A 25,794-nucleotide genomic window follows, 5' to 3' on the forward strand; every position below is an offset into this window, starting at 1 on the left:
ATGACCCAAAGATATGAGATGTCGTAAATAGATATAAGATGACCCAAAGTTATGAGATGTCGTAAATAGATATAAGATGACCCAAAGTTATGAGATGTCGTAAATAGATATAAGATGACCCAAAGTTATGAGATGTCGTAAATAGATATAAGATGACCCAAAGATATGAGATGTCGTAAATAGATATAAGATGACCCAAAGTTATGAGATGTCGTAAATAGATATAAGATGACCTAAAGATATGAGATGTCGTAAATAGATATAAGATGACCCAAAGTTATGAGATGTCGTAAATAGATATAAGATGACCCAAAGTTATGAGATGTCGTAAATAGATATAAGATGACCTAAAGATATGAGATGTCGTAAATAGATATAAGATGACCCAAAGATATGAGATGTCGTAAATAGATATAAGATGACCCAAAGTTATGAGATGTCGTAAATAGATATAAGATGACCTAAAGATATGAGATGTCGTAAATAGATATAAAACGACTTAATTTGTTGTTAGATGATTTAAAGGTATAAGTAGATCTAAGCGGTTATCTAGGATATAGGTCAGTGACATGTTTGTTTCTGAATCCAATTTGTACAATTTAATACTAATGTTTCTAGGAGACATTTTTTTTTGTGTGTGGTAAACTTTAAAATGTCGAAACTGTAACTTGACACAATCATTACTATAGCTTTGGAATATCGATACCGAAGCATGAGACTTTCATTACTATAACTTCACAATAGTATCGATACAATTACAATATCGATACGGGTTTTGTTTTCATTGAGAGAGTTGGTGAAATTTTTCGAAGCATTAATTATGTACCAATGGCATTTTGCTGAGTATTTAGAAAGAGAGAGAGAGAGAGAGAGAGAGAGAGAGAGAGAGAGAGAGAGAGAGAATGAGAGAGGGGGAGAGAGGAGAAGAATAAAATCAATATGTTGTCAACACAGAGAGTTATCAGTTGTTTGTTTGTGAGTATGTGTGTGTGAGAGTGTGTGTGTGTTTGTGAGTGTGTGTGTGTGTGTGTGTTTGTGGGGGTAACACAGGCAAAGGCTATCTCTAAATGTTGACCAAACACTATTGAAAGTACTGCTCACTAAAAGGTCAATAATAATAGGAAAACTAGCCTCGTTTTGGACGATAATCCATTACTGACTACATCCGGCATTTCCAAACCAATTATAAACTTGTCTACATTCCTCCCCCCCCCCCTCTTTTTGCTCCTCTCAATACCCCCCCCTGCCCTCCCCCCTTTTGTTAATTATGTTTCTCGTCAACACGTGACAAGACTGCGTGACATTCTTTCATCGGATGCCCTATCCCGCTGATTGACTCAGGAGTCTATCTTAGGCTATAAGTCTACACCCCTACCCGAGCGAAGCCGACAATGAGGGGAAATGATGACCACAACTGACACCAAACATGTCTAAATACCCGAAGCTAGGAATGGAAACCACGTTGTTGACGAAGATGTCGCGAAGGTAACTCTAAGTGTCAAGAAATAATTTGACACCCAAGTCAGAGCTACTTATACTTCTTCACCGTTGCCAGCGGGTTGCCTGAATCAGCCAGGAAAACTGATGAATTATTAGAGTTTAAGATTTTGATCAACTTGCACGACTAGATAGACAAGTGGATAGGCATCGCAAGACATTATCCGTTTTTTTGTTTGTTTAAGGAACAGATTTAATATATAAGGTAAGAAAACCCCCCACTTATTTTCAAATAGTTTATTTGTTTCGAATTAAAATCCTCATTGTTTCTTCCGGAAGTAAGCAACCCACTAAAGTCTATGTTTAGCTATGTATGTAACTTCTTCAAACGTTATAACATTCCATTTTGTTTGTTATGTTTTTTTTTCTGAAATACATACAAAGTATAAAAAAAAAAACTTTAAAAAAAGAAACTAGTATAACGGAAAGAACTCCAGATTTACAGTCACGTATCTCAATACTTTAAGATTTATGTCCCATATTCGATATCGAGCAAAAAAAAATTAATTAATTGCCACTATTTAATTAATGAATCGGGTTGCCTGAATCAGCCAGGAAAACTAAGTGGATTGGCATCGCATGACATTATTCGTTTTTTTTTGTTTGTTTAAGGAACAGGTGTAATATATAAGGTAAGAAAAAAAAACATGTTCAAATTGTTTGTTTCGAATTAAAATGCTCATTGTTTCTACCGGAAGTAAGAAACCAAATAAAGTACGTAACTTTTTCAAACGTTATAACATTCCATTTTATTTTATGTTTTTTTTTTTTTTCAAATACATACAAACAAAATATTTTTTTTTTTAAATCGAAGCTAATATAATGGAAAGAATTCCACATTTAAAGTTACGTATCTAAATACTGTAAAATTTATTTCTCATTAAGATATCGAGCAGAAATAATTAATTACCACTAATTTAAATTAATTAATTTGTTAACGTTTTGACTGATTCATGTTTTTGTTAGGAACATCTATAATATGAGAGCACAGTCTCAGCTTGATCCCAGCACGAGATGTGGGCGAAACAACGAGCCCAGAATGTGTACCAGCACCAGACTGAGTTGATATTTAAGTTTTGAAATAAAGAAAGAAATCCCACTCTACGTCCAAACACTATACAAGAATTAGAGTTCAAAACGCGAGGCTTGCTCCGAGGTTTGAAAGTAAATATTTCCGTTCAGAATGACCCGCAATCAAAAACGATAGTACGAAATCACATTGAATAATCCACAGACATCACCAAATATATCGATCACCGAGACACCGAGAAAAAAAAAGGGGGGGGGGGGGAAAGCGAGTCCAACCTGGTAGTGAGCTGGCGGGGGGTGGGGGGGGGTTGAGGAAGTCCACATTAAGTGAAGGGAAAACACACACACGCGAAGGCAAAGTGTACATTCAATTCCCGCATCGCTCCGGCCTGAACAAGAAATAAGATTCCTTGAAAAGTGTGTGGTTGGGAGGGGGGGGGGCGGTGATGGCAGGGGGGAAGGCATACATCACAGGGCTAGATATGACATCGTGTTGGCCAGGGAGCAAGAGGAAGAAAGTCCGGCACTGGGATTTAGCGAAGTGTGCGACCCGGAAAGTCGGGAGAAACAGAGAAGGGGGAAGGATAAGAAAGAGGGAGAGGAAGAGAGAGAGTGGTGAGCGTGAGAAAGTCGTGTGATGGCCTTGGTTGACGAGGGTGCCTGTTCAGAGCCGTTGATAGAATTAAGTCACGAGAGAGGAAAAATCGCAAAAGACCTTAAATACTAGATTTAAGTTTATATGTTGGGTTCACAAACACGTGCCCAACTCAGAATAGACCCTAGTATTAGTAGTATATGTGTGGTTTTTTTTAACCCCCCCCCCCCCAAAAAAAAAACGAACTCGCCCCCCACGTGACTCATTTAACTCTCACCCACGTGACTCATTTAACTCACCCCCACGTGACTCCTCTAACTCTCACCTACGTGACTCCTCTAACTCTCACCTACGTGACTCATTTAACTCTCACCCACGTGACTTCTTTAATTCGCCCCCACGTGAATCCGTTAATTCGCCCCAATTGACTCCTTTAATTCGCCCCCACGTGACTCCTTTAACTCTCACCCACGTGACTCATTTAACTCACCCCCACGTGACTCCTCTAACTCTCCCCTACGTGACTACTTTAACTCTCACCCACGTGACTCACTTAACTCTCCCAACGTGACTCATTTAACTCTCCCAACGTGACTCATTCAACTATCATCCACGTGACTCATTTAACTCTCTCCCTACGTGACTCCTTTAACTCTCCCCCACGTGACTCATTTAACTCCCCTTTCCTGACCGTTACCTTGGGAACACACACATACACTTCAGAGTACAATGGGATAAGAATTACTTTCACATTTCCGAATCACAATAGTGTTGCCTAACCACGTGCCAAAAAAAAAACAACAAAAACAAAAAAAAAAACAACAGGCGTCCTTATAGTAAAGAAAGAGAAAGGGGTCAAGTATTCGTCCAGCCATTATTCTTGTATGGAATATCTTCTGCCAACTGCCGAAAGCGAACGAATAGATCCCGTTTGCCTACACAGATAATGATTGCAAGTCTGATGGGACATATAGTCTTACTTAAAGTGTACAGCTCGTAAATTCAGCTCTTCACATAGGATTGACTCACCAACAGCACGACCTTTGTTAGTGACAAGTTTATGGTGTCATGTTTAATTGACCAGTCACTGTTATGAAGCATTTTATGGGATTCGGTCATTTTCACCAATCCCTCTAGTGACCCTCTGGTCAGACGGTTGAATGATGCCCACGAGAGAGCACTACGTGTGCAAAACAGTTCAGCGTGGACGCGCCGTTGCCGAAGTGTCCAGTGGTCTGACGGTAGCCGTTTTTGGCTTTGACGTCACGTTACGCGACTGCTAGATCTCCACGGCAACAGGAAATGGGTGTGGGTAACGTCAGGCTGAGGACATATTGAATCTTAGAAAAAAAAAAAGCCTTGATTTTTCCTTTTACTTTTAAAATTGATAGGGGTATCATAATCTCAATCAGCATCAAGCTAAAAGAAATAGGATGATAAGCAACCAAAAAAAAAAAAAAAAAAACAATAAAATTATTAAAAAAAAAAAAAGACAATACCTCTTTTATACATCTTATAGAGCGATACTTTGGCTGTTACTAACTAATAAATGTTAGGCTTTAAAAATGTTTTTAAAAAAAAAATTTACCCGCCCCATTCACCACCCGCCCACGGGAGAAAAATCCTGGGTTAAGTAAATGTATAGACTTTTGTTATTATATTCTAACGATAGGCCTTTACATCTAGACTTAGAGGACTATGCACAAAATAGCCAAATACCCGAAGACGTATAGCTATGTAAAAGATTTATTCCTTTTCGTTCGCAAATGTAAATGTATTTCTTTTTTACTTTGAAGCATTATAACAGTCAAACCAGAGTTTTACCAGTGTGGCCAACGAGTGAGTAATTCTTTTCCCAACAATATTCAGCAAATTTCTAGGAAATTCTTTAGAGCCGTTTTCAAGGTCCGAGTCCATGTTTTGCCCACCCAGAAGGTTCCAGGGTCAAGGACATTTTCACGAAGTTACGATAGCGGTAACTGCCAAATGATGTGTGTATATATATGTATGTCTGTATGTGTGTGTGTGTGTATGTATGTATGTGTGTGTGTGTGTATGTATGTATGTGTGTATGTGTGTGTATGTGTATGTATGTGTGTGTGTGTATGTATGTATGTGTGTGTGTATGTATGTATGTGTGTGTGTATGTATGTATGTGTGTGTGTATGTATGTATGTGTGTGTGTATGTGTGTATGCGCGCGTGTGTGTATGTGTGTGTGTGTGTAAAAAAAAAATAGGTGGGTTTAATGTGTTGAAAGGCGATGAACTGTTATCCATCGATGTGTAATGTAATGAACACCACCACCACCCCCCTCGCCTTTTCCAAGGACGACCGCTCCCCTGGGTGGTGGGGGGTGGCGGGGTGAACATTCGTGAATCCAGCCAGGACCGTGACTGGGGTGGGTACGTGTTTTAATCAAAGCCTGGTCATTACGTATTCATGACATGGGGAAAGCGGAACCCAATTCTATTACATCGTCACGTCTGCTCGACGCTGAACACAATCACTTCAATTACGTCATTGTTTTTGTTGTTTTTTTGTTGAAAAAGTGGTAAACAGATATGAAACAAATATAAAAATATCGTAAAAAAAAAAAAACGCAAGCTAAAAATCTATGGCCATATTACAAAGTCTTCGGGGCTCGCTAAGACCTTCCTTCAGGGAACAGCACCAGGAAAAAGAAGAAGAGGCAGACAGAGAAAGCGATGGGAAGACAACTTTAAAAAATTGACGGGCCTGCCATTGAAAGAGGTTCTAACTAAAGCGAAAGACAGAGAGGAATGGAGAAAGAGGGTCGACAAATCTTGCATGGTGCCCTAACGGTCCAACAGACTAAAGGATAGGTAAAGGTAGAATATTGTCCTGTTCCGGAGATAATCAGAGATCATGCCATTACTGAGTTAATCATTTATTTTCTCCCAACTCCCCCCCCCCAACCCTCCTTAATCCTCCATTTTTAATGCGTCTAAATTTCCTTTCCGTCTGAGACTGTATGAAGTTAGCTCTATCAATGTAACAGATTTAACAGTAATATAAGATAAATAAGAGTATTGTGTGTCCAGCACAACTCAACTTTCCCCAACTAACGACACACGGACATTAGAATTGGGAGGACTCAGGGGTGTCCTGGAATAGCCCAAGTCTTCGTCGGATTCGAACCCGGGACCTCTGCATCGGTAGCTGCAATGAAATGAATAACTGAATAAAAATAGCCAGTCCTAGGAGGTGACTTAAAAATAAACATTAAACGTAAATGATAGATAAGTGGAAAAACTTAACTAAACACAAAGTATATATATATATATATATATATATATATATATATATATATATATATATATATATATATATATATATATATATATATATATATATATATATATATATATATATATATATTTAAACTCAGGTTTTCGTAAAAACCTAGATCTAGATGAAAGAAAAGATAACTCAGATATCTGTATGCACACAAAATCTCAAGGCCAGCTGGAGTTATCCGTCACAGTGAAAATGAAACACGGAAACAGTGCATGGCACAACTTCCCATCTGCCAGCATGGCAACAGCACGCACAGAATGGGGAAGAAACCGAAAAGGTAAAACAAAAAACCACACCTGGAAATGTACACGAAACAATGAAAGAGTTAGCCATTGTACTGGAACAGCAGACGTCTGGGGCCTGCTAAATTTAACACGGTAACTGTTGCAGCAAAACTTTTTTTTCCCCCCTTTACCTCCCTTTGCCGGGGGAGAAAGCGCCGGATGTTCTTTTCGATCAGATATTCCAGAGAAGTCGATAGCTCGGAAGTGGATCAGAATGAAGAAAGATTCGCGGAGAGAGAGAGAGTAAGGGGGGGGGCGAAAAGGAGAATCCGAGAGAGAGAGAGAGAGAGAGAGAGAAAGGGAGAAAGAGGATAAATGATAAGAGATGTAAAAATGATATTGATACAAGTGTAAGCAGGAGGTATCGAGTGCAAGCCGAAAGTCGGTACTCGCGCTGATATCGTCCAGCCAAGTCGCAAGTCTATCGCCTCGTTGCTTGACTCAATGGTATTCGATACTGCAGGCTCAGGCCGACACTAGCCGCAGAGACAAATTTCATTTTAACAGTCATCCCTATCTAAGGGCGGCAGTGGGGGGGGGGGGGGGGTTATAAAGCTGAAGAGACTGACGGGAGGAGGGGGGGGGGAGGCAACAGAAAGTACGGAGAGATGAGGGAATCACATTCTCTGATCACGGCCAGATCGATTAAGTCGTGATGCGAGGGGCGGGACTAAAGAGGGGTGACACAAAGTGCGCGCAGACGATAGCGGGGGGGGGGGGGGGGGGGTGAAATCTGGATCAACATTTAGAGACCGGAGTGGCGGTTACAGATGGTCATTTAGTTCCTTCAGCAAGGTCAGCGCAGGGTGAGTTTGGTAAGTTGTCCTATTACAAGGCCGTTCTTAACAGTTGGTAATAAATTAAAGACAGTGCCTTGCTGCTGTTACCAAATCGTTCGATGATTGTACATAATTTTGAATGTGATTGCTTTAAAAAAAGGTTAATAAAGTTTCTATAATTTATTATTTTTTTAATTGGTGTAGGGAAGCTTATAGCCATTCTGCATATCACACAAAATAGATAGAAGTAAACGTTAATCTTTAATCATTCGTTTGGGACCATCACAATGAATGCCGTGTTTTTAGCTTCTAAAACAGAGTACTTTTTAAAAACAACAACAACTTTAAATTTGAAGCACTGATTCGTGTACTGTCATCGACTATGAATAAGTATGAATAATTGTTCAACTTGATCCGAGAATGGGTGTGGGAGAAATAAAAGGCACATAAATTGTACCTGACAGACACGCATTTAAAAAGCGATCACGGCAACCACGTGACATTCTGGACTCAACGTTACTCAATGTCTGCGTGTTTAGGAAGTATCAACATTTGCTTTGTAGCCTTTTCTCGGTCTTATACAAAATAGAACAAAAAGATACGCGTAAGAATATTTCTAGTCTCAGATGTATCTTCAGTAAGTATTACGTCCAGGGACTTTTTCTTCTAGCCAACTTTTCGCTGCTAAGCTGTAAGCTCTTTTGCTGACTGTGCCAAGGAAAAATAGTGCGTTCTTTTCTACACTTGTTCAGCACTGCCATACAGAGTGTTGGTTATGCTGGGCTGTAGTGGTAGTAGGGTCTGCCTAAGGTGGATTAGGAAGGGGCATTAAAAGAGGATGTGGTTTACAGTTTCATACGAGTGGGCACGCCCAGGGTCAAACCTCTGACAATACAGCAGGGGAAGAAAGCGCGCAAGATTCGATCTCTGGACCATCTTGATGACAGTGTGAATCACATACTACACGACCAGGCGGCCTATCCTCCTTGTTATAGCGTCATCACTGTACAGCTTAAGTCCAGCGTTATATTTGGAAAGTAAGTATAATTTTTACAGTGTCTTCTATTCCATACATCCATCCCAGTGGCGCTACAGCCCATAGTTGGCTCTGGCCTGCTTCAACACATCCTTCCATTCAGATCTCTCCTGGGCCTTTTGTCTCCATGCCCAAGCTGTTGCAGATCTGCCCTCCACATTATCAATCCATAGCATTTGGGGCAGTCCTTAGGGTCGCTGCCTATTGGTTTTTGCCTGCACACAATTTTCGCTCCTCTGATAATCTTTCAATGTGACCTGCCCAACGTAGTCTGTTCTTTTTTTGTTTCTGTCATTATCGGTGGGTCTTCATACAATTGATATATCTAGTGTCTTCAATTGGTCACACATTCTACTGAGAAGTGTTGATACAAATTAAATACTGTCACTGCGTGTGAGGGGAGTGTCTTTTCCAGTCCTTCGAAACCCCAAACTTGTTTTGGATATTGAACCTGTTTGTCTTAAAGTTGCCAAATAAAGAGTAAATAATTTGAATCTTTTTGTTTTTCTATCCCGACAATGTTTACACTTTACGACATTGCGTACAGGGGCCCCCGTCAAAAACAGATTTTTTATGCTAGTTTTTAGAAAACAATAAATACCCAGCTTTTTTGTGGTCTCTGAAAACAACACAATTAAAAAAAAAAACATAAGAAGCAATATAAAATAAACCTAACTAAACATAACTGACAAAACGAAAGCAAAAGTGTATTCCACATCAGGAAGTCAGAACCCAATGACCTACCAGAAAATGTCCTAAGACAAAAAAAAAATATTCAAAGACTAATGATGAGTTTCCAGCAAAAGGCGAGGTGTTGGTCATCAGCTCTGGGTCTGGAATGAGTTGCCCACAAGTCACGCTCTTGGGGCTAATCATGTCAGAGAGGGTCAGGTGTTGACCAGTGCTAGTTTGGCCCCAATTAGTGTAACCAGAGCAGAATTTTTTTCTCTTCTTTTTCTTACACCCTAACTTTGTCTGGTTTATATCATTCTTACCAGTTCGGAAGCGTACATCAATTCTTCCAAGTACGCAGGGGCCTAACAGGGCCGTGGTACAGTTAAAAAGAACGCTGGATAATTAGAACAAGTACTTACAGTCAGCTGTCAGAACCTGTTTCTTATCATACAGTCTCTAAGGGGGCCTGGGGGATTTAAAACTAGTTCTCGTTCAGACAACTTATATTTGTTATACAACAAGAAATCTTCGTGTATTCAGAAAGAAAAAATAAATAACAATCAATAATGAGTGGCTTTCTCTATTCAAGAGTTGAAGTAGATGTGTACTCAGGGCCGGTCCTACAAATTGCGGGGCCCTATGCAAAATTGATTGCGCGGGGCCCAGTCTGGGTAGGGATAAGGATAATAAGTGACAATGAAGATTTTGTATTAAAAAATAAATTCGTCTTTGCATTTTATTCATACTTTAGTAAGCACAAAAACACTGTCACATTACCAGGCAAGAGCTGATAAATATTCAGATCTATCAATAGATAAAACATCAGTTTTGATATTTTATAAGTGGTCGAGATAGATTTAAATATATATTTATATGCCAGTGACTATTAAAGTAAATTGAGTATTTGAACTTCTTGTTTTGGTTAAAATTCTCCTTAATATTACATTCCGTTTTTTTTTTTAAATTGCTAGTAGGAGTGGCGTTTTCTAAATTGAATGACACCCCGAAATGAGAATTTTGTCTGTTTTTAACGAGATTTGCATCAGTTTTCAGAAGATTTTAATAATTCAAGGAGATTTTCATGGTTTAAAATGGTTTAATTTAATAATTTACACCTAGAATTCGCGTGGGGCCTATGAAAGTGCGGGCCCACTGCAGCCACATAGGTTGCAGTGGCCTAAGACCGGCCCTGTGTGTACTAGTCTTATCTCCTAATACAATTAATTATAAACTTAAGTGACAAAGTATTGAGTAGGTTTTAGTTTAAGATAGGATAATTTGTATTGGTCCTACCAAATGGAAATTCAGTTTGACTACGATTGACAACCCCAGCGTAACTACTGTAACACTAACAATATTGATGCAAATAGGTACAACATTTGCACAAGAAACACATACACACACACACACAACCAGTGCTTTATGAATTAGACTTCTGTGTACTTCTCGATGGCAACAGATGACCTTGTGATACTCTGACCGAAAGTGAGATAACATCTCACTGTTATAGCCCTAATAGAAGGGAGACGACCTCTTCGTTCAGATCTGATGTCACCACAGTGGTTTGATGGGTGCAGGTTGTCTTTAAGGGGGTCATCTACCTTAAAAACTTTTTTTGTTTTTAACTTTTTAGGCTGTTTAATGTATTCAAATGATGTATTTGACCATAGGAATACATAATATGCCTTTTTATTTTTTTTTAATGAAATTCAACTCATAAGGGGGTGTCGAGGGGTCAAATCATCTCATTTCTAAGAATGTGTTTCTGAAATAACCATTACAGCTACAGGTCTTAAATTTGGTATATTGATAGGCACCCTATCTCCTTACAGGAAGACAGAGAGACATTTTGAAAAATATATATAGATTTTTTTTTAAATTTTTAATTTTACCCCCTTCTGCGGAGAGCGTTTTCAGACATTGTAACCGATTCAAATGTCTTTTAGTCTTTTTCTGTAAACATCGTGACTTTTTTTGGAAAGGCATCTTCATGAAAAAGTTCCTCAAGAGATGGTAGTGATATACGAAGCTTTTTTTTTAATTAGTCTATTTAGTCTATGTCTTTGTGCCGGTCAAGTATTACCATATCAAAAGATGATGACAAAGTTAATTAGACTGTTGATGGATACTGTACAGAAAAGTTTAATTATATTGTCGATTTTAACCAATGAATCAGAATATAAGAGGCAGTGATGAATACAATACAAGGTATAGTAATACAGGGTAAATGTGTAACGTAAAGTTTCCCTCTCATACCTTGCAATCTATAGGGCGGACGATGAACAGGTGGGGAAAGTAAAAGCGGTTGGCCGTTGTGCTGGCCACATGGCATCGTTTTCGTTAACCGTTGGCCAAAAGAAACAGATGGCCTTAACAGATCGCAAGGTTTGAAAGGGGGGAACTTTACTAGGAATACACTTCCAAAACAAACATACACACATTCCACACACACTAGCGCGCATACACACAACAAGACACACACTACCACACACAGTTTACACCTACACACACACACACACTCACTCACACTCACTCACTCACTCACTCTATCTACTGTTGTTCGTGTTTCCTTCCATTATTGACTCAAGTGATCACAGACTGAGCTCTCAGTGGCCATAGAGTGCTCATTTACAAAAGATGGCCCCGCTGATAGAGTGGGTTCGATGGCCTCGTAAAAAGCCTTTTTTTTTTTGTTTTTGTTGACACTGGAGACCATGAAATATTCAGAAGAAGAGATGAAGCATAAAAAAAAAAACACAAAACCCTTTTTGTCCCCTTCTGACACCAATTTAAGAGCGCAAACAAAGGTAATTTTGAGCAGTTTTATGTGAACTCTGTATGCTTTGTTTGTTCGTTTGTTTTAGGGAATGAATGTTCATTGCAACAGAAAGTTGTTAGTATGAGTACAAGTTATAATTTCAACAGTCAGTTGACTTTATACCTTGTGACATTTTATGAACTGGCTTTATTTATATGTAGCGTTATTCACTGCATTATATGTACAAGTGTTAAAAGATTCTAAAAGTGTTAGCCGACAATAATCTAACTAGTAAAAGTTAAGTAAAGTTCCACTTTCAGACCTTGTGATCTATATTTGATTAGCAATTATTTTTATTTTAAAATTGATTTATGCTTTGTCATCTACGGTGTACGTAGTTGAGAAATTTCAACTTATCTCGAGAGTAGGAAGTGGGTGTAACAAAAAGTGTAACAGAATTCAGCCAGACCGACTACTAAAAATGCATAACTTTAAGAAAAACGAATTATATATTTTTATGCTCGTTTTTAGAAAACAATAAATACCCAGCTCTTTTGTGGTCTCTGAAAACAACACAATAAAAAAAAAAAAACAACATAAGAAGCAATACAAAATAAACCTAACTAAACATAACTGACAAAACGAAAGTAAAAGTGTATTCCACATCAAGAAGTCAGAACCCAATGACCGACCAGAAAATGTCCAAAGACTTAAGCTAAGAAAAAATATTCAAAGACTAATAATGAGTTTCCAGCGAAAGGCGAGGTGTTTGTCATATACGGATATGATTATATTACATTTCTTATTCCACAGTTTCATATATATAAAAGATATTGTTATAAACTTGGTGGTGGCACAGAGAGGGATAGTGGTGTGTGTGTAGTCAGCCGACGCAAATCGCCCCAGGCCAGCGCTAGACGAGCGGTCAACCGTGACGAGCTACGACGGTCAGCCGAGTCGAGAGTCAACAGAACAGTTCGGGAAGAATCGCCGTCGTGAACAGAGCTCAGGAGCGTCACGAGAGTTGTAGTCATCTGACCACCTAGAAACGTCGAGCGGCGTTCTGTCCGGTTCGAGAAGGCCAGTAGGGACCCTATATAAGAGCGGAGGTGACGCAGTCAAGACGGTTCAGAAAGGAGGTTCACGGCAGGGGTTCAGAACACGGTCGACTACAGCACAGTTCAACGGTGTGGTTCTGTACGGAGCATTACGACGGTTCAGTACGGAGTACTGTAAAGTACAGTTGAGACGACTGGCGTCTTGATCTGAACTATTGAACTCAGTGCAAGCCCGGAACGAGACGGAGAGGCCAGTGCAAGAGTTGATACGGCGGTACGGTGTTATCGGAGAGATATTTGTACAGTGTACGTGTTGCCAATTGTACAGTATTGGCTGTTATTTATTCAACTATTAAAGTGTTACGTTACTCTGGAGCCCTGAGTTGTCAAGTTCTTTACGTTGGTGGTGTATGGTGCAGTTTGCAGAGAGCCTGGATAGTGAGATTCGTAACAAGATATATAAAATAAGTATTTCTTCCTCAATGAAGTTCAATCAGCATGTTTAAACAGGCAGGAAAATCAATGAGCAATAATTAGAAGAAGACATTGGACGTGATTAAGTTCAGTTAATTTTTATTTTCTCCAATTTTGTTATAATGACAGGGAGGGGTGGAGGAATACAGTAAATTATATTATCAAGATATAGAAGAAACTGTGTTAAGCTCATTGTCAAGGGAACTCTGGGATCGTTTTGTTAACAAGCTAAACGACCGTAATACCAGAAAGATGACTAAGAGTGTGTGTGTGTGTTTGTGTGTGTATTTATGTATAGTGCGATGCTTCAGCCCGGCCTGAGAACTGGACATGAGCGGACAGGCTAATAAAGATATGAACCAGGCTAGAACATTTGGAGAATGCCGCTACAAGGGGATACAACTCTACACTGCAACCAAAGCAAAGAAGTTGTGAAGACTTTTTTTTTTTAAAGAGAACGTGGAGACATACACATATATGTATCTCAGAGTGCTGAAGAAAGAGCAATGTTAATATAGCCACTTTTAATATTGACACTTACTACGTGGCTGTAATAACTGTTGATGTTTAATGTAAATTTGATCAAACTGTTTTATAACGGTAATTTCAATACTAATAAATAAATACGGTCGTACGTCTCATTAAAGCTAGCACACTGAACAAGACCTGGGAAAAGTTGATTTGAGGCAAACGTTATAATAAAATGACATCATATAAAATGACATAATCATCTTCTTCTGAAACTTTTGCTGCAGTCTATTTACCGTCGCACTGGAAATGTTGGAATATATGTGTGTTTACAATTATTCCTTTTTCATAAAAATTTGTTTTATATGTATATATATATTTATATAGATACTATATATAAAAAAAAGTAAAGTTCCCCTTTCAGACCTTGTGGCAGATGATGTAAAGATCATCTGATTCTGTGGCCCACGGTTAACGAGGGTGTCATGTGGCCAGCAGAACGACCAACCGCCTTTACTTTTCCCCAACTAATGTCAGGGTGGACTCAAAGGCGCCCCAAGATCCCGAAATTAAAAATCCCAGTCTTCACCAGGATTCGATCCCGGGACCTTCGTTACGGAAGCCAAGCGCTTTACCGCTCAGCCACCGCACCCTCTGTTTTATATATATATATATATATGTATTATTATTTAAAAAAAAAAAAAAAGAAAAACGGAATCAAAACACGAGGGCAGGGCGTTCGAGTATCCTACGTTATTTCAAACCAAAAACTCACAGCGTTCAATGTGGACTAAACAAAAGTAGAAACATAAACGTTTCCATGACCCACATTTCAAATCTGAACGAAAATCGCCCCCTCCCTTACACCCTTCGCCACATCCTCGTTGCTTCTGGTGTATATCTCTCTCTCGTGGCATACATGATAGTAAATCTAATGTAAGATGGAAATGGAAAAAAAAAAGTGATAGCAAAGTTGGTTGGGTGGTGGTGGGGGGGGGGGGAAGCTGTGATTAAAACATCCGCCTCCATCAGGTCTGATGATTTCTAGATGATTAGTTATAGATTAATTTCTGTGGAGGGATAAACAGAGAGAGAGAGAGAGACAGAGAGAGAGACGAAAAGAGAGAGAGAGAGCAATTAATAAAGTTGATTATCACTAGGCTCTTAAGTTAAACCTTTGTTGGTATCAATTTGGCTTTTTGTTTTTAAATTATCATTATTGTATGTTCATTGCAGTGAAAGTTAAGATTTAAAAAAAAATATGAACTTAATATTTGGTTGATTGAGTTCCTAGCGGAATTATACTGTGGATCAATGTTTCACACACTGCGTATGGTTCCGCGGAACCATTGTTTTCGCGAGGCCAGAATTTTTTTCCACCAATTACTAAAATCATTAACTATACGGACACATAAAGTGGTGTTAAGAAATATTCAATAAATGACGGGAGAGTCAGATAGACCGATACACAAGTCTGGGGATAAACGTGAAGCAGACGCGTAGTCAGCAAAACGTGTGCCCGGGGCAAGTTACTTTATTGGCACCCCCCCCCCCTTCCCAATTTTTTCATGTCGCACTCCCCTGAGGGTGGCGCCTCTTGCGCCTCCCCTTAATACGTTCTGATATGAAGATAAAAAAAAAAAAAAAGAATATTACATTGTAGCCCATCGATAACTATTATTCAAAAGGATGGTTACCAGACAAGAAACATAAAAAAATAAACAGAGTGGCTGGGGCAGGGAAAGGAAGGGTGCAAGAAAACTCGACACTGTACAGAATGCCACAAGGTCTACTCCAACATGACAATCTGTATGGTGACCTAATAGACGGCAGGAGAGCCAGTGGTCTCCCATTTTAAATGTATACTGATGCATACAAACGCGAAGTGGAGCTTTTCAAAATGGACACGAACAAATGGGAAAATGTGGCACTATAAAGAGCCTGATCGGGAGCCAGCGTAAAAGAAGACCCCCTGGATGGCAGACGGCATACGTCACCTCCTTGGTGACACCTGATTGTTCACCGAATGTAGGACAGTTTATCTAGCTCAAATTAGGTCACACGTTATCACGCTTGACAAGAAAAAAAAACCCAGACAGACATTGATAAAAAAAAAAATTAGTTCAAGGCTACAGCAGGGAAATCTACTATAATGTAGGTTACATGTTTAAAACAAATAGACCAAGGAAGATATATGTAAACGTGTCAACGGTATTGAGGTGTCCTGATGTGACGTCATGGTTCTAGATTATTCTAAGAAAGGATATAAAAACAGGAGCAGTAGCTTGGAACATATATATATATATATATATAAAGAGAGAGAGAGAGAGAGAGAGAAATAATAATAATAATAATAATCTTTATTATCCGTATGGAAATTTGTCTTACAATTTGTGCATTACACCAAACAAAAAACATTATAACTATAAGAAACCAAAGAGAGAGAGAGAAAGAGAGAGAGAAAGAGAGAGAGATCTACAAGTCACTAGTTTGAAAGTAAACAGTGGCTTGGTTTTATTGATCATTATTTATTGTTTCATGTATCTACTTTATATAGGAACTGTACAGACATTCGTTGTTTGAAGTTTCTGTTTAAAAGAATTAAACTCTAGAAAATTATATCAGTACATTGTTACTTCATTGTTTCTTAAAGTGTTAGAACTATGATTACTGCACCTCCGAATCAACATGTCACAAGGATATGTCATCAAGATCATGTCACATGTATATGTCATCAAGATCATATGTCGCATGTATGTCATCAAGATCATATGTCACATGTATATGTCATCAAGATCATATGCCACGTGTATATTTTATCAAGATCATATGCCACATGTATATGTCATCAATATCATATGTCACCAATATCATATATCACAAGTGTATGTCATCAAGATCATATGTCACAAGTGTTTGTCATCAAGATCATATGTCACACGTGTATGTCATCAATATCATGTGTCACAAGTGTATGTCATCAAGATCATATTTCACAACTATTTGTCATCAAGATCATCACAAGTGCAACAGCGCCTGGTGATTACAGATGCCCAACCTGCGATCGCAGCTGTGTATCAAGGATTGGCCCCTTTAGTCACACAAGAAGTTGCAAAAGGAAAAGATCCTCACTGGAAACGTAAAATGTCACATACAGAAAGAGGAAGAAACTTTGGCGCTGAGAGAGAAATAGAGATGGGGATTAAAGGGAAAGAGAGACAGACAGACAGACAGACAGACAGACAAACAGAGATAGAGAGAGAGAAAGAAAGATAGATAGTAAAGGAGTGACAGACAAAGTATATGGACTAAAGTGAAAAAGAGAACAGAAGAAGAGGAAGACAAGAAGATGTGAAGAAAAAAAAAGAAGTTGAAGAAAAAGAGAAAAAGAGGGAAACAGTAGCCATAAAGTAAGAGTACAGACACAAGAAGAGATGAGGGAGGTGGGGTGTGGTGGAGAGATAGACAGTTTTAAGACTTTGTGTGTACTCACTATTCGAAGACCATGTAGAGCATCAGATCCGAACTGTAAGTCTCCAGCAGTTCCACTATGTGCGGGTGTTTCAACATGTGGCAGATGGTGGCCTCCCTCTTCAGATCTGGTCACACATGCATATAGATAGATATATAAACGTTAATGAAATCGTATACCTAACTAAAGTAATTCATTATAACTCTAATATTTTATCTTTAAAAAAAGTCATACTACAAATAATTAATCAAACTTTAGTTTACTGCTTTTGTTTAGCACAACTTTCTTAGTCTCTTTTGTGTATATATTGGGGGGAGATAATATTTTGGAGAAGGCTTCCGTGCAACCTTTAGGCGCTCAACAAACACAACTCTGCTTGAGTCGGTATTCCATCTCGATTGGTAGGCGATCGACTTTTACCACTCAGTGTTAAACGTGCTTTATATAAAAATAAGTAAGTAAAGTTCCCCTTTCAGACCTTTGTGATCTATGTGGCAGAAGATGTAAAAGTCATCTGTTTCTGTGGCCCACGGTTAACGAGGTTGTCATGTGGCCAGCACAACGACCAGCCGCTTTTACTTTTCCCCCAACTAATGTCAGGTGCCTGTTAGGAGTGGGTGTGACTCAAAGGCGCCCTAAAGATCCCGAAAGTAAAAATCCCAATCTTCACCAGGATTCAAATCCGGCACCTTCGGTTCGGAAGCCAAGCGCTTTACACACATCGTGCCTCCATATATATATAAATACACACACAAGCATTATTAATATGATCACGTGATAAATATCAGATTTATGGGTGTTTCTATACAGATCGTGGCCAATCAAGAAATTTCTATAAATCAAATAAGAACATAAAACTAAAATGTTATTTAAACCTTGGTTAGGCCAATAATAGAATATGCACCCTCTGTTTGGGACCCCTCAAGTCAAGAAAACATTAAGAAACTGGAACAGACACAAAATAGAGCAGTGAGATTCATAACAAACGAATATTCACACTTAACCAGAGTAACACCTTTAATAAAATCACTAAATTTAGAAAGCCTTCAGGACAGAAGACTCGAAAGTAAAGTAGCAATTATACATAAAACACTGGACCATAATCTTCAAATACAAAAACAAAATTTAATAAAATACTCTGAAAGACACAAAGATAAAGGTACATCCCTCGTCCCATATGCTAGGACTAATTTGTACAAATACTCCTTCTTCCCTAGTGCAATTAGAGAATGGAATGGGTTGCCTGAGCTAGCCAGGAAAACCAGTGACTCGGCAGAATTTAAGTCATTGGTTAATATGCATGACTAAATGCATGACGCGTGGGACGTAATCATCTTCTTTTTTTGAAGTAACGTCTGTATTATATAAGATAAGAAGATAAGACACTACTCTTGTCACTTGTGTTTTTGTCTGCAATAAGTCTCTGTGCATTTCATAAACATTTTATTTCCATAAGACGGACACCTAGTGAATAAAGAATAGTTTGTTGGGCACACATATGCAGACACCAGCACAAGACACACACATACACACTATTGGCAGCCATTAGGCGGCTACACACGCTAGAGACACAATGGGACCGAACTGATGCTTCGCGCTTTTGACCTCCTCTAGCGCCACAAGTCTCCGTGAAATGAAGATTTGTGCTAGAATCAATATCCTTATTGATTATAAGAATCAAACACGTGTAGATCTACAGCAGGGGTTCTCAACCTGTGGGTCGCGACCCACTTGGGGGTCGATTGACGATTAGCCAGGGGTCGCCAAAGACCATTGAAAAAAATGGATTGTTATTGTCTATTCTTCAATTGCTGTGTGTGTGCGGGGGAGAGGGGGGGTCGCGGCAGAGTGGGGGTTTGTAAAAAGGGGTCGCCGAGCATAAAAGCTTGAGAACCGCTGATCTACAGGAATCAACAAAATATCAAGCTTAAAGACAAGACAGTCAAACAGGAACATGGGAAGGTTTTTGTTCCCCTACGTTCACCCCAAGAACAATAACCGGGCAAACAAACAAGACAGACTAATGGCGAGATTTTGTTCGGTTGTTTCCCTTGCCAGACGCTTGATTTCCATCAGAACAAACGCGGGAGTTGGACTGTAAAATAAATGCACGCGCCGGGCTAGGTAAACAACGCCGGGGAATGATTGGACGAGAAGATGATGGGCTCGTGTGAAAGATGGACGACACGAGGTCACGTGGCCAGACAGATAGACAACTGAAAATAAAATTATGAGGGATGCTAAAGAGATAAGCTCGGGGAAGGAGGGGCGTGAGTTTGAGAGAGAGAGGGATAGACAGAGGGATAGACAGAGATAGAGAGACAGAGACAGACAGAGAGGGACAGGGAGGGCTCGGGGAAGGAGGGGCGTGAGTAAGAGAGAGAGAGGGATAGACAGAGATAGAGAGACAGAGACAGACAGAGACAGACAGAGAGGGACAGAGAGGGCTCGGGGAAGGAGGGGCGTGAGTGTGAGAGAGAGAGGGATAGACAGAGGGATAGACAGAGATAGAGAGACAGAGACAGACAGAGTCAGACAGAGAGGGACAGATAGGGCTCGGGGAAGGAGGGGCGTGAGTGAGAGAGAGAGAGGGATAGACAGAGATAGAGAGACAGAGACAGACAGAGAGGGCTCGGGAAAGGAGGGGCATAAGTGTGAGTGTGAGTGAGAGAGACAGAGGGATAGACAGAAATATAGAGATCGAGATAGAAACAGACAGACAGAGACAGACAGAGAGGGACAGAGAAGGCTCGGGGAAGGTGGGGCATAAGTGTGTGTGAGAGAGACAGAGTGGTAGTCAGAGGCATAAGACAGACAAAGAGACAGAGGGATAGTCAAAGAAAGAAAAACATTGAGAGACAGACAAAGCCAGAGACAGAGATAAAGATAAAAGGGGAGAGAAAGAGAGTCAGAGAGAAAAAGTCAGAGAGAAATAGTGGGATAGAAAGAAAGGCAGATCGAGAGAAAGAGAGAGACAGAGAACGAGAGACAAACAGAGAGAGACAGATGTGAGAGAAACACATTGAGAGACAGACAGAACGATAGAGAGATAGGGAGAATGAGAGCGACAGAGAGACAAAGAGAGAGAGAGAGAGAGAGAAAGAGTGAGAATGAAATGTGTATATATTTTTGCATTTCTTTTCTGTTTCTACTTAAAATTAGGCGTAAGGATTGCATTGATAGATTCTTATACATAAGGTACATGTTTTTGGGTGTATCCGATGTACGAAATTATGAAAGCTTGAAAAGCAAGAATAAACCTAATATTATTTTTTTTAGTTATTTTCTGAACATTTTGAAAGCCGCACCTCTCAACACTGTAATAATTATTTCCTTTTTTTCGTTATCAAACAAAACTAACTAATTACCACTATTTCCATTTAATATTTGGTTTATCTTTAGATCGATTCATGTGCTGCTCTCGGCAATAAATAATTGTGCAAAGTTTCAACTTGATCTGAGAATGGGTGTGGGATAAATAACGTAAACTCAAAATTTTTATCAGACCGACAGACAGACAGACAGACAAAGTGAGTTGAGATAGGCGATGTAAAGGATTACCACGTCCTAGGAAACTGAACCTCTTTGGTTTCATTATGAATTGAGTCTCGAGGGATCGGAGTTTGGGCGTCAACCATTTGATCTTCAAAACATTCAAAAAATTTACAATGTACAAGCTCAAGCCTACGCAAAGATATATCCTCTGCTTATGCGAGTTTCCCATCACCTATTTAAAACTTTTAAACAAGATACTAATAATAAGAGAGTAAATATAATCAAATTTAAATTGCAAAGATCGAAGCATAAAGAGAAATAAATATTGAATGTTTAAAGACAGGCTGTACATATTATATGTATTGTGTTAAACACAACATAATATTAAACGTATATAATTAAACGACAAAGTAAAAATAAATAAATAAGAAAACTAATCTTTCAGAAATAAACATACAAAGTGCGATAACCCAGTAATTATAACTGAAGAAAGAAACAAAATAATTATCTCCCTTAGAATGTTTTTATTATTAGTATTATTTTTTGTTGAAGTTTTTGTTTTTTTGGGAAGGGGGGGGCATCTAAATTTTCCCATTTGTATTGAAAAATTAGGACATATGGCTAGTATGACGTACCTTCGATGGTCAGCCCTGGACTGGATGTAAATTTGGACACATCTACGATCTTGACAGCGAACTGCTGCCTTGTTTCTCTGTGAAGGCATCTCCGAACCACACTGAATGGACCTCTGGGGACAACACAAACATTGATCATGTGATTGATTACAGAATAGTCCTGAGCACATATACCATATTATCAGGCAGCCATCCATAGTTCGTAATATATAGATGCATTTATGAAATAGTCAAAATTGTTTTTAAAAAAGAAAATTGGGGGGGGGGGGGGGCAATGTATACTTTATATACACTACAGTAAAGCATTTATATATATATATAATAGTGAAAACAAAATGTTTATTATAAAAAGTTTGTTTTTTTTAAATTATCATTAAAATTTTATTTTGAGAAAAAACTTCCCATGCTAAAATGTTGCAAAGCTATTAGGCCATTCTCCGGTTATGCAGTTCTATAAGCTTTTTATTGACCTTATCTGTCATAGATGACATTGTGTGACATTTTTGCCATCGTTAGACGCATGACATTGTGTGTTGTATGACAAGAGTGTTATTGTATTGACATTGTTTGACATTTGTGACAAATATGACATTGTGATATTGTGTTATGTATGGCCTTGTTAGTCATGTATGGCATTGAGTGACACGAATGACATCGTCTGACAGAGTTGTTTTGACATGGATGACATTATGTAACATGGATTATATTGCGACATGATTAGTGAAGAGATGGTCGCATTACAAGCCGTAACATGATTGGAAGAATGTAACATGACCAGCAGTTAGTAATCATAACTTAAGGGTGTAATCCTGACTTACACTAGTGTAAACATGACTAATCGGTGTAACCATGACTTAGGGGTGTAATCATGACTTAGGAGTGTAATCATGACTTAGGGGTGTAATCGTGACTAAGAAGTGTAATCATGACTTAGGGGCGTAATTATGACTTAGGAGTGTGAACATGACTTATTGGTGTAATCATGACTTATTGGTGTAATCATGACTTATTGGTGTAATCGTGACTTAGGTGAGTTATCATGACTTATTGGTGTAATCATGACTTATTGGTGTAATCATGACTTATTGGTGTAATCATGACTTATTGGTGTAATCGTGACTTAGGTGAGTTATCATGACTTATTGGTGTAATCATGACTTATTGGTGTAATCATGACTTATTGGTGTAATCATGACTTATTGGTATAATCATGACTTATTGGTGTAATCATGACTTATTGGTGTAATCATGACTTATTGGTGTAATCGTGACTTAGGTGAGTAATCATGACTTATTGGTGTAATCATGACTTATTGGTGTAATCATGACTTATTGGTGTAATCATGACAACGTGATATGTTGGCGAACAAATGTCTTTTTTGCACTTTTGGCATTATATTGTGCCAGATAAATTACATCTACGCCATCCTGCCGCGACCCAATTCAGCTGTGCACTGATACATTACACCTCCACCAACTTTCATGACCCAGTTCAGCTGTGCACTGATACATTACACCTCCACCAACTTTCATGACCCAGTTCAGCTGTGCACTGATACAATACACCTCCGCCATCTTGTCATGACCCAGTTCAGCTGTGCACTGACACATTGCTCCTCCACCACATAACGGTGACCCAATTCAGCTGTGCACTGATACATTACACCTCCGCCATCTTGTCATGACCCAGTTCAGTTGTGCACTGATACATTACACCTCCGCCATCTTGTCATGACCCAGTTCAGCTGTGCACTGATACATTACACCTCCGCCATCTTGTCATGACCCAATTCAGCTGTGCACTGATACATTACACCTCCACCATCTTGTCGTGACCCAGTTCAGCTGTGCACTGACACTTTACACCTCCGCCATCTTGTCGTGACCCAGTTCAGCTGTGCACTGACACATTACACCTCCATCATCTTGCCGTGACCCAATTCAGCTGTGCACTCTCGGAAAACGAAGGAACATTCTGCCCAGAAAACATTTTTTTTTTAGCAATCATGAAATTTAACTCAATTTTCTCAGCGCAGCGAGCGTCCATTTGCCCGGCGGTTAAAATCCAAACTCGATCAGTTTATTATATTCCCAGAGAAATAAACTGCGAAATGGAACTTGGGAAATGGGCCGTTAAGAACCACACTTTAAAAAAATCATTTTATTTTCGCCTTTTTTCAATTTTATTACTGAGCTCCCATTTTTACGTTGTTTTGTTTTCCATTACAACAGAATATTTCTAACCTTGTCTCGACTTCTCTAAATCGCTCTCCTTCTTTGTTTACAACGAACTCCATATTTCCCCACCGCCCGTTTTTCGTTGTTCTATTACATTGACATTTCTTATCCTCATTACAAATCATATATGTTTGTGAATCTCGTCTTGTGTGGCTAATGGAGATTTTCGTACATGGCGGAAAAGCTATAAATAGCAAGCTTTCTCGTGCCTCCGGTGTACAATATAATGAGTAACATATTTTTAGCAACTTTTAGCACATTTTCAAAGCTCTTCTATTTGCAGCACAAAAAAAGTTGCTAGTGTGCAAGAAGCATTAGACTTTCTATCTATGGCTAAAAACGTCATTAGAAAAAGAATGGGCAACTAACTAACTAGCGGTAATAAAGATGATCTGATACGAAATTCAACAGTCTCCCAGTGAGATAGTGTTAAGATTATGTCTCAATTCTTTTTTTTTTCCCCTTTAGTTGGCAACTGTGAAGTTCAATGCAGTGTCCTTGACCTTCTCGAGTTCAAAGTAGAAAAAAGTCTCCTGTTACGTCATACATCTCAGAACTAATGTCAGGGACCCATTAGACTTGGGTGGGCTCAGTGGCGTCCTAAAAATTCCTAAATTTAAACTCCAAGCCTTCCCCCAGATTTGAACCAGAGACCCGTCGGTTGGGAAGCCAAGCGCTATAGCACTAAGCCACTACCCTACTTGTGTTTTTTTTTTACCCTACATTAATTTTTTTTTCCTTTTAAGAAACAGAACAAGCACAGTGTACTGTCTGCTATTTATATATCTTTCGATCTATCTCGGAGTCTAGAAAAGGTTTGAACCAATCAAGGAACGGCAGTAGAAGTACATTTTATCAGTTCAATAATTACTTATTATGACTAACACATTCTAAAATCTTAAAGACACACTCTTTTGGCTTGATTGGATTGGATATAGAGAGATACACATTAGATTCATATTGAACAGACAGACAGACGGATAGGTAGGTAGGTAGGAAAATATCGATCGATTGATCGATCGATCGATTGACAGATAGATATAAAGATAGATAGATAGATGATAGACAGACAGACAGACAGACAGACAGACAGACAGATAGATAGATAGATAGATAGATAGATAGATAGATAGATAGATAGATAGATAGATAGATAGACAGAAAGACAGACAGACAGACAGACAGACAGACAGATAGATAGATAGATAGATAGATAGATAGATAGATAGATAGATAGACAGACAGACAGACAGACAGACAGACAGACAGACAGACAGACAGATAGATAGATAGATAGATAGATAGATAGATAGATAGATAGATAGATAGATAGATAGAAAGACAGAAAGACAGACAGACAGACAGACAGACAGACAGACAGACAGACAGACAGACAGACAGACAGATAGATAGATAGATAGATAGATAGATAGATAGATAGATAGATAGATAGATAAAGACAGCCAAAAAGCTATAGGCTGCTTTCTCTAAAAAAAATGTTTTAATTAGTGTACTACACAGACTTACATTTCCTTTGTTATATTTAAAACTTGACGGGCAAGAGATGAAAAAAAAAAAAGGCCCGGGGGCGTGGGGGGGGGGGGGGGAGCGAAGTAATCATGTTATTCTGTGTACGACCAACTTGGGAAATTCAACGCTGTCCTTGTCCGGCAATTAGAAGGTTGGCCTGCGGTGGGGGCTATTACCTGGAGATTATCTGTATGACATCAGATCCCTTCTGTCGACTCCTGTCCAATTAGAGGGGGATGCCGATGAAAACGTGACACGACAGTGCAAAACAGGAAGTTGTAAGGTGGTAGGAGCTAATCAAGATTCTTCTAGGGGTAGAGGAGTTAAACTTAGTCACTATTAGCTAGACTCTTAGTCATTATTAGCTAGACTTTTAGTCTCTATTAGCTAGACTCTTAGTTATTATTAGCTAGACTCTTAGTCTCTATTAGCTAGACTCTTAGTCTCTATT

The 25,794-nt window shown here is 39.0% G+C and overlaps 1 protein-coding gene across 5 annotated transcripts in view; it reads right to left on the bottom strand.

Moving 5' to 3' along the window:
* Positions 1 to 25,794, bottom strand: part of LOC106069679 (peripheral plasma membrane protein CASK-like) — a 390,362-nt gene that overhangs the window by 240,146 nt on the left and 124,422 nt on the right. For all 5 annotated transcript variants that reach the window (XM_056013245.1, XM_056013242.1, XM_056013241.1 and 2 more), the window contains 2 exons: positions 21,576 to 21,688; positions 17,467 to 17,572 (listed from right to left, as the gene is read on the bottom strand). In XM_056013245.1, the coding sequence (XP_055869220.1) occupies positions 17,467 to 17,572; positions 21,576 to 21,688 (219 nt within the window). The remainder of the gene's footprint in view (positions 1 to 17,466; positions 17,573 to 21,575; positions 21,689 to 25,794) is intronic.

This window comes from Biomphalaria glabrata, chromosome 15 (assembly GCF_947242115.1).
Source record: "Biomphalaria glabrata chromosome 15, xgBioGlab47.1, whole genome shotgun sequence".
NCBI lineage: Eukaryota > Metazoa > Mollusca > Gastropoda > Planorbidae > Biomphalaria > Biomphalaria glabrata.